Genomic DNA, 10,452 nt, shown 5'->3' with positions numbered 1-10,452 from the left:
GGATTTAACAAAAACGTCTTGCTCTTGCAGTGGAAGCCCAATTGGTGCACTAGTGTCCACTTCAGTGGTCTTTGTGCATTTATGGCATAAAAATCCAGAAGAAACACAAGAGAATGGCTTTTAGATAGCAGTGACCACTAGGCATGAAAGGGATAAAGAGCTTTTGTCACTGCCATCAATTTATTTCAGATTTACTTGCAAATAAATCTAAAATAAGAACAGATTTAATATTTTATTTTTATTTTATTTATTTTTTTTAGATTAGCATACAACAGCAGTATACATAAATAATTTATTTATCTATTTATTTTTTATGGGAGTCTGGGTGAGCCCCGGTGATGGACCGGTTCGGTCTGCGGCCCTGGTAGGTGCAGCTCGCGCCCTCCTATGTTTAATTCAGCGCGTGGTCACACGGGGCGCCCGCTCCACCGCTGCTCAGTTTGTGTTCCGGGTGATGCTGTTCCTGCCTTCAAAGCGGTCGGGGGGGGGGTTTCGTGTGTCAACATCCAGGGTTTTCCCCGGGGAGGCGTAGCATTAATACCTGATGTTGCCTTGAAACAGCCTTTTCTTTTCCTCAGACCGCGTTAGCAACCTGCTAAAGAGCAGAAGACGCACCTTTTCTCCCGCCGCTTTGACGTTAGCTGATGTTATTTTAAAGGATGACAGAGTACGATGTGCCAACAGCCTCTCCGCTAATTTAATAATATCTGGAGACGAGCTAGCTTAGCCAGCTGGCCTTGTAGTTTCGGTGAGACCAGGGAAACGCTGCGAAACGCTCCGCTGACATGATGTTTCCTCAATCCAGGCACTCGGTGAGTAAAGTTAGCCCGGGTGAACTTGTAATGGGTGGGAACGGAGTAAAGCCGAGCTAACGTTAGCTAGCAGCCGACAACTGATAACATGAGCGCTGCAGGTAGCTGTCAGCTGGCTGCCACAAAGCCAGACCTCTGCCCGTCTCTTCAGGGCGTCTGGAGCGACTAGTTAAAGCAGGTTTAAAATATAAAACATCGTAGTTTATAGCTGAAAGGTGTATTTGGCTTTTTATTTTAAGCTGCTAAGTGTTTGCCATTAGCTAGCCTTCCTAGAAACAGCTAGCACAGGTGATAGAGGTCTATGTGCTGTTCAGTTCAAGCCTGTAATAATGGAGATACGCTATTAAAATAACACAAATGCAGAAGAAATAGCTGAACTACATATTTTTTGTAACATTTAAGTACACATGCTTTATAACATTTCCCTTCTGTGACGCTAAATATTATTAGCATTAGACAGACATGCCTTAATTGTTCTTTTTGTTTGACATAAATGCATATTTCCTGTTCTTGTTCTGAGTCAGATGTGTAAACAAATTAAAAAAAAATATGGACGGCAAAAAAAACAAAAAAACATGAGCTGCAGTTTACATCTAAACTAGCTTTAACACTGACTGGCTCTCTGTTAATAAACACATGCAAAACAACAAGCAAGGTAAGAGCTATGTGTATCACACAACTATGTGTTTATTATAATCAGAGGTATTTAAAGCTAGTTTTGCATATCTTTGGGTGAATTTCAGGATGTAACTGTTGCTCCCTTTTTCGATTTCCCTGAGTTATACCAGTTTGTTTCTTTGAGGTCTGACTATTTTTACCAATTTTGCTTTTTTAAGGACTAAAACAAGAGCAGATATCCAGGTTATTTCATAGTAGTGCTAGTTTTGAATCCAGAAGGGAATGAAGGGATTAAAAAGTAGTTATCACTTCCACATTAAAGCATACGTTGATATTATTAGTGTCTGACACAATCAGCCTTTAAGATTTATAAACTGAATATCTTTTCACTGGAGGGAAAAACGTCACATTTTTCAGCATTTGACCGATCAGAAGCAGATATTGAGGGTTTGGATTAGAGAACATTGATCGTTGATCAAATGTGGTCATTAAGTCTTGCAGTAAGACTTTTATGTTCTGTCCCAATAACCTTTTGTAAACCAAAAACAAAAGTCACAGCTGCTAACTTCCATCTGTAGTTTCTGACTTTTTTATTGACTTGTTTTGAATTTATTATTAAACAAATATGTCTAGAGGCCAGCTTTTTTCACATTTATTCATAGTGAAATCTGGTTTGAAAAATCAAAAACTAATCCTACCATTGCTAAAATGACAGAATTTTATATCTATGTATTTATTGGACTAATGTAAACATTTAGACTAAATTTAGTGGTTTTTGAGGAAGCGTATTTGTTGTCCATCTACTTTTTTTGTCCATCTTTCCACCCGTCTTTACGTTTGTCCGTCAGTCTTGTCCGTTTTTCTGTCCATTGGTTCATCGTCCATCCGTCCATTTTTTTCCCATTCATGTCCGTTCATCCATTTGTCTGTATGATGTGACCATTTGGCCGTCCATCATCCACTCAACCCGGTTTGTCTGTCTGTCCACAATTCATACATTTGTCCAGTTATTACCTATTTCTGTTGATTCATTTGTCAACCAATGACATTGCACCGTGGTTAATTGAAGGGACGTTTTGATGGAAAATATAGAAGCGATACTAATTTTTGAAAACTTTAGTTTACCTTGATACTGGCAGCCGCCCTATTCGCTTAAATTCTGTTTATTTATTTTACAAGAAGAGTAATTTCAATTCAAACATACATGCATTCTACTTATTCCAGTTATTGAAGTTATTATCTAAGAAAACCCAGCAGATTGCAACGAGTCGTTATGAAAATGTTTAGTTTTTCTTCAGACGGACCAAATCGGGTAATAAACTCACCTCTGCTTGAACCGTGTGGTCATCCTTTGTCTCCAATCTAATGAAATCTGAAAAAAAAAAAAAAAAAAACGAACAAAAACTGGTTGCTGTATCAACCTCAAATGTTATTACTATTAATTTTTGACTTTGTTTTAAGAACCAACCCTAATCCCGCTGCTTCTGCTCTGATTGATGTTGGCGCTACACATGTTGGATGGAGAGCGTTGACCTCCGTTTAACCGAATGTTTCCTTCCTCCCGTTTCAATCCCATAATCCGGCTGGAAACCTCTTGCCCTTGTGCCACTTGTTTAGAGAGTAATGAGGTTTAGGGACCCAGATAAACCCTGGATTACAGCTTTGCGGGATGGTTTAAATGTTGTCGGTTTATAACCAGACTTCTAATGCAGCTCCTAAATGCTTGGCGCATATGGTCCGCTCTGCTGCGCTCGGCCTTATGTAAACACGCTTCCTTTTGTCGACGCGCTCTGCGCTCCTCAAAAGGGCGCGGGGTGTTTCTGGGCCGACAGATGTTTCGTGTCAATGTGCTTTAGTTGTGCACTATAAATCTAACGCACTTCAATTCAAAATGAAGCCGGAGTTTAGGCTGAACCTCGTTTAACCTCACATGGTTAATCTCAGAGGTCAAGCTGCTGTTTCTAAACAAACTCAACCACACTTTGATTAACACACACACACACACACAACCCGCTTATCTGCAGGCGACGTGTCTATCTCTTCTCCGCGCCGGCCTCGCTTGTCAAATTGGAAATCGAAAGGCTGTGAATTGGAGCAGCCTTTTCGGATGCGAGGGGTTTATTTCCTCTACATTTCTAAACCTGATGCCTGTTTCTTCTTCCGTTTTCCTCAAGGCGTCATCCCAGTCCGGCCAACCTCTGAAGTTCACCACCTCCGACTCCTGTGACCGAATCAAGGACGAGTTCCAGTTCCTCCAAGCACAGTATCACAGGTACAGACGTGTTTTAGCTCCCTAAAATACAGGGGTGAAATTATTAAATCCATTATTAAAATGATCATCAACTAATTTAGCAGTCGACCAATTGATTTGAGTCACGCAGACTCAAAAACAGGCCATTGACTGAAAGAACAACACGCTCAGAGCAGTAATTAAGCCAAAAATGCACAAAAATATAAACAAAAAAGCCTTTTTCTGTAAATATATTCTACCCAAATCTCCAAGTGGCGTAGCTTCACCTGGTTCAAGGTGAAGCGATAGATTAATTGTTAGCTGCTTTTCATTTAAGTATCTCATCAAGCCTTAATATATATTTTTATTCACCAATTATGCACAAAATTCTATATATTCCTGGCAGATTTAAGTTCAAAGGTTTTAATTTTTACCAACATGTTTCTTCTGCCTGGATGTTTGAATATTTAGATTAATTGAAAGTCATATAAAAAAAAAATTGTCTACGCAGCATTTTTTAAAATGAAATCAAAATAATAACTAGTATTTTTTTTATACTTATTTTATTATCGTTTCTATTTTTCACATTTACTCAATTTAAAAAAAATCATTTAATAGTTTTAGTTTTCGGACATCTTAACAAATGTTCATTAAAATGCTGACTACAGCAGATTTGCAGGGCTTTGTGTTCATCGCCTGGAGCTGATCTCCATTGTTTAAACCGTCTCTGATTTTCCCATCCAGTTTGAAGTTGGAGTGCGACAAGCTGGCCTCTGAGAAGTCGGAGATGCAGCGCCACTACATCATGGTGAGCGTCGCTAAGTTAAAGTCAATCTTAGCAACAAAATCGGCTCTTATTAGTTACATTTCACACAATTACTGATCTGTGGCTAACTGTGAGGCTTTATTTTTCACTTTTTTGTTTCGTCGCTTCTCATTCTTGTCTTTGTCACGCTGTGTTGCAGTATTATGAAATGTCCTACGGGCTCAACATTGAAATGCACAAACAGGTGAGTCAGTGTGTTTCATTAGAAATCCTCCTAATGTCAAAATTCAGGCTTGGAGGTCAGGAGGTTCCTGGCTAAATTTGTGTCCCTTGCAGGCTGAAATAGTGAAAAGACTGAACGGGATCTGCGCTCAGGTGCTGCCTTACCTGTCCCAGGAGGTGAGGACGCCATCTTGTCTGAATTAGACTCCGTCCTGCAGCGGATAAGGGTTTTTGTTTACAGAGCCAAAGTCCTGGCTGAGTTAGAGAGACCGGGTTTCAGAGGGACGATGTTGGTCAGATCTGAAAATTACATTTCATCTCATCTGGCGTCTTCTGAATGAAAGCACCATAATACTGCCACCACCACATTGTAGCTTAGCAAAAGGAGACAGAAAAAAAGGTTTTAATATTTTTGCAAGTTGTTTTTATTGTTCCGTTTAAAATGTTTTAATTCTGGAATCAACAGAAAAACATAAATGGCAGCAAAAGCAGAATTTTTTTTACCTTCTCTTGTAGTCCGCATTAAGGCGTTTTTAAATCACCTGCATTCATTAACACGACGATCAAATCTCACCATTTCAGCACCAACAGCAAGTCATGGGTGCGATAGAGAGGGCCAAGCAGGTCACGCCTCCTGAGATGAACTCCATCATACGGGTGAGCAAACCTCATGACTGTTCGTGCCTCGTTTAACCTCGTTGTTCAATGTGACCGACGGAGGCGATCTGCCGTCAGTCGATCCCCCGAGCGACTCTCCAGATGTTCTTATTTACGCCGTTTATTTCTTTATCTTGCTCTGTAAGCGAGCGCAGGAAGAACCGCTTCTTCAAGGGCCTGAAGCTAAATTATTATTGTAGGGAATGTGATCATTTCAGATCACAACAGAAAACTTTGTTACCGTTTTGATTTTTACACCAAGCCAAGTCTACTGTGATATATGTAAAAAAGTCTTTTTGTCTTTTAAAAGTATGATGAATATAAGCCAGTAGGATTACATAAAGTTTTACCTGCTAAATATGTAGCTAACTACGTTACATATATTAGTGTAGTTAGCTAACTACGCTACACACCTTTACCCTCCGTTAACTTGGAGGGTAAAGGCGTGTAAGAATCCTTAAATGCATGAAACTAAAATTATTGCAGGACAATTTACACCTGAAGCAGAAAACATCGATTCCGCTTTAAAATTTATATTTTCCAAAATCACTGGTGGCTCAGTTGTTGGCATCCATTTTGTCAACAGGTAATGTTTAGCTGTTCTTTTTATATTTGTCGCAGCATGTTGCTGCTTAAAAAAAATAAAGTAAAAATGTGTTGGTTGCAGTTTTAGTAAATTTCTTGAGGTGTTTTTGGGGTGTCAGATGTTTTTGTGTTTTACTTCATCAATTAAATAAATGACTGTAAGCTATGGACAAGGATTAGGCTGCTGAAAAAACAACTTTTTTTTCTCAGACTTTTGACTTTTATTATTATTATTTATTTATTTATTAAAACATTTTTTTGCCGAAATCCTGTTGCGAATGAATTGAAAGTTTGAATTCAGTAAAATAAGATAAGGCAACAATAAAAGCTGGGTTTGTTTGGTTTGTTTCGACTGCAGAGGGCGCTGTATGTCCGTCCTTTTCCAAACGCTGACTGATGATTGAAACCCCAAACGTTGCCTTGCAAACATTTAACGGCGAACCTTGGGCTCTGCTAATCGTTTCTCCTTTGCGTTTTGCAGCAACAGCTGCAGGTGCAGCACCTGTCCCAGCTGCAGGGCCTGACCCTGCCCGTGGCCCCGCTGCCCCTGGGCCTCACCCCGCCCTCCCTGCCTGCCGTCTCCTCCAGCTCAGGCCTGCTCTCCCTCTCCTCCATCCTGGCCAACTACTCCCACAGCCAGCCGCAGGCGGCCAAGGAGGACAAGGCCAGGGACGCCGCGGAGAGGGCGCCCAGAGGAGAGGACGGAGACAAGTCCGACTAGCGAAGGCACGCCGAGGTCACCGGGCCGAGGGGAGGCGGTGCGTGGGGGGTGGGGAAGGGGTGTAAGTGTTTAAAACGAAACGGAGAAACAGACTGTAAACGGGGGTTGATGCAGGTCTTGTAGAGGAGAAACCACAGGGAGGACGGAGCCGAACCGTTTGGATCCTGAAACGCTTAAAACCCGAGAGGTAACGTCTGTTTCATTTAGCGCTAATAGACTCAGTCCAGACCTCAGACTTTCAATAGTTTCTTTGTGTGTAATCAGTTGTTATTAGGCCTATCAAATATAAATGTTTGTTCCTTTTTCGGAGAGAGGGCTGAGTGAGAAACGATAACGCCAGAGTTTCTTCACTTCCTTCCCGCTAGTCTGGCAGCGACAGAAAGCAGATTTAAAATCCTCCGAGTTCATTTGGACCTTTTGTTCTCCTCCATGTCGGTGAAACTAAAGTCAGTTTATTCCAAATAAAACTCCCGTCGGTTTGATACGACTTTGAAAGACAAACGTCTGACTCTGGAGTCGGTTGCTTATCCCAGATGAGCAAAATCTGATCCTAACTTTGATCACATTAGACAGACCGCCGCTTTTATTTTACTGAGCTGGTCCTCTGGAGAGAAAAGGTTAACATCGTATTTTTAGGACCAGACTGAAAAGTGTGTTGTTTTTTTTTATCGCCAGGTTTCTAGTTTATTCCTCTGAAATCAGTTTTTCTGGCTTGTTCGCTCCCGATAAATCCATCACGAGACGAAGCTTCCAGTAAATCGTGACCCGCTAGGTGAATTTCAGCTTTCTATCAAAAACATAATCCTCCTCCAGTGCACAGCAGGAATGGCTCCTTATCCAACTACATCAAATTCACTGACTGGAAAGTTGCAGGTAAAGAAAAGGTGATAAATTGGTTTCTTTTCTCTCTCGCCGCCAAAGGCAGACGTGAAGCTCAGACACCAGAATACTCTCATTTTTTTTACTCCTTTTGGACTCGGAGTCCTTCCTTACTAGACTTTGAGTGAGTTGTATGCATGTCGCATCAATTCTGTGTTGAGTTTCTGTGCTCAGAGAACCAACCGCGCCGCCTGCGGGCACGTTGGATCGGATTTCATTCGCTGGTGTAAAACTGTGTTTTTGCTTCTTTTTTCTTCGTCTCATTGAAATGCTTCAAGTTATCAAAGCAGGTTTAATATCAGCGAAAGACGAGCTGAGTAGATGTTTGTTTTATGCTAATTGCGTTTATTAAGGCGGGATAAAGCTGTTTAAACCAACCTGTTCCTATGAAAGCACATTGTTTTCTTTTTTTTTCTATCAACCGTTGCGATATCCGAGTCTTTTACGTCGCTCTAAAATCTTAGGCATAATTTTGTAACCCTTTCCTGACTGGATGTCGATGAGTTTTCTACGGATTGGGGCATAAAGTGTTGCTGTTTGCGATCTTTCAGCCCACCTCTGTTATTCAACAGAATCTCTTGAAGCGTTTCTTTATCCTACAGGTGTGGCAAGATTCACTTTGGGGTGTGGCTGGTGAAATACAACCAGAAAAATGCATCTAGATTCATTATTTAATTCATGATTCATCAAAAATGTCAAATATATTTTCATTGGATCAGGTTGATTTAGTGCTTTTTTTTTTTTTTAATAAATGTAATTCCTTTCTAATTATTAGGAGTGTGACAGTTTTGAATTTCTTCAAATAGCACCATGGTTGGATTTAAATGTTCACGTTAGACAGCAGAGGGCAGCATTGCTCTCTATTCCAGAGAAAGAAAAGTTTTTCTTTTTATTTGTTCCTCCCCCTGATCTACGTTTCCTGCTTGCTTTCACTCCTTTTACTCGAATTACATGAACACCTGAGATCAGCATTAAAAACTTTACCCTCTTTATCTTAATTTGAAGCACTTAAGATTCGTATCAGTCCTGTTCTGCTTTTCTTCTGGCTGCTGGAGAAGCTAAAAGATAAAACTAAAAAAAAAAAAAAAAGAGTCTCTTGGTGAGATTTAACTTTGACACATTTATGAGCTCGCTCTCCTAAAACCCCCTTTTGGCAAAACTCAGACATGTGAATAGTTTGTGCGTTTGTTTTGCTGTGAAGGGCCAATTTGTATACATACGGATATATCAATATACATATTTTTTAAAGCATTTTTGTATGTTTCAAAGCTGCTTTTTAATGTGTGTGTGTATATCATAAAAAGACCTTGGTGTCGTATGTGTGCGTGCGCATTACATGCATAGAGGCACAATGTTGTATAACATGTTTTTTTTTTTTTTTGGGTTTAATTTCCTTCTTCTCATTGTCTTGTAACATTAATTCTAGTTTTCTACATGTTTCTTTCTTTTTCTGTGCAAACAAACAAACAAAAAAACCTTGTTTAAATGTGTCAAGAAACACATTTTAAAAATACTCGGGACAGAAAAAAATGATGTAAGCAAGCAGCTTGTACTTAAGAATGAATCAACCTTTTAGCAGTAAGGAAGCTTCTCTGGTGCCTTACAAATAAAAGATGTGATTAAGAGTGTTTACGTTTGTCTTTAATTGTCTGGAGGGAAAGGAAGAAGCGGAAAAGCTCTTTACTGTAAAGGTACGGCGTCGATTTCTAAGCCGTCATGTCGAATTTCGTTTTATCAAAAGGAAGTGTTTTCCCAGAGTAATTCTGATTCTTTGCGTCATTACTCCCTTAATCGTTTTTTCTTTCAACCACAAGCGGGAAGGATCATTTCCCAGACTCCACTGCGTCCAGAGACTCTCGCCATGCAGCCGGACGGAACTTTAAGGAGTGGCAAAAGCAAATGAGGCGGGTTAGCAGAGCTCGCCAACACCTGATGGGGTCATCCTGGATGTGATGCTGTGGATCATCTCTGCTAGCAGCTGTTAGCATGTCGGGTCAATCTTCAGTCAGAGGCCACTTCACATTTGTTGCGAGACTGACTGCTACCGGAGATCATTTCTGCCCCAGCGTTACCGACTACGACTGACGATATGAGTTGCATTTAACTTTGCTTTATGAATTAAATTTCTTTGTTCGTTCTGCTTTTGTAACCCTCCTCGTTTCCTTTCTTCTTTCCTTTGCTCTTATTTTTTTTTTCCTTTTTTTGTTTCTCAAATCTTATGTTTTGTGTAAATACTCCTTCCTTTTGTCTCTTCTTTCCATGTTTCCTTCCTTCCTGAGAATCTGCTGAACAGTCTGAAGATGTGTAAACTGATTATTACAACAATTGTTTTCCTGTGCGAATTCAAATTCAACCTATATTGGCGATGGGTTTTTCTAAAAAGAAAAAAAAAATTGGCCAAAGTTACATAGAGGTCTCAATGCATCGCTGCAAATCTGCAAAAATTTTAAAATCTCCAGGCAACGGAGCGAAGGTGTGCTCAATTAGGGTCCAAATACAGACCGTCTCATCCACAAGAACAGTTCTGGTTTGTGCCGTTTGCGCCCCGCTAAGTGTAAAACACATCTGTGTCCAATCATAAATTAATCACCACGATAAAGGAGGCTTAAACAGGAGTTGGAAATCCACAGATCCATTTACGTTTTGTTGCTTCAGATAAAAAATTTAAAAAAATTCTGAGCTGCATGAATGACCCTTTAAATTATATGAAATTAGGGACGTTTAGTTCTGGAGTTACATTTTAATGGTTCTTCCATCCATCCATTTTCTTTCACCCTTGTCCCTCAGTGGGGTCGGGAGGGTTGCTGGTGCCCATCTCCAGCTAACGTTCTGGGCGAGAGGCGGGGTCACCCTGGACAGGTCGCCAGTCTGTCGCAGGGCAACACAGAGATACACAGAACAAACAACCATGCACACACACACTCACACCTAGGGGCAATTTGGAGAGGCCAATTAACCTGAC

At 40.4% G+C, this 10,452-nt stretch overlaps 1 protein-coding gene across 1 annotated transcript; it reads left to right on the top strand.

The window, feature by feature from the left end:
• The first annotated feature begins 382 nt into the window (after positions 1–382).
• Positions 383–9,118, top strand: LOC103461138 (TLE family member 5-like). The gene is made up of 7 exons (XM_008403462.3): positions 383–812; positions 3,605–3,702; positions 4,405–4,468; positions 4,626–4,670; positions 4,763–4,825; positions 5,231–5,305; positions 6,372–9,118. The coding sequence occupies exons 1-7, from the start codon at positions 786–788 to the stop codon at positions 6,609–6,611; spliced, it is 612 nt and encodes a 203-aa protein (XP_008401684.1). The 5' UTR covers positions 383–785; the 3' UTR covers positions 6,612–9,118.
• The last annotated feature ends 1,334 nt before the right edge of the window (positions 9,119–10,452 follow it).

This window comes from Poecilia reticulata, chromosome 22, assembly GCF_904066995.2.
Source record: "Poecilia reticulata chromosome 22, P_reticulata-male-v2, whole genome shotgun sequence".
NCBI lineage: Eukaryota > Metazoa > Chordata > Actinopteri > Cyprinodontiformes > Poeciliidae > Poecilia > Poecilia reticulata.
Note: the sequence above shows the minus strand (reverse complement) of the source record. Positions and strands in the feature narration are given on the sequence as shown.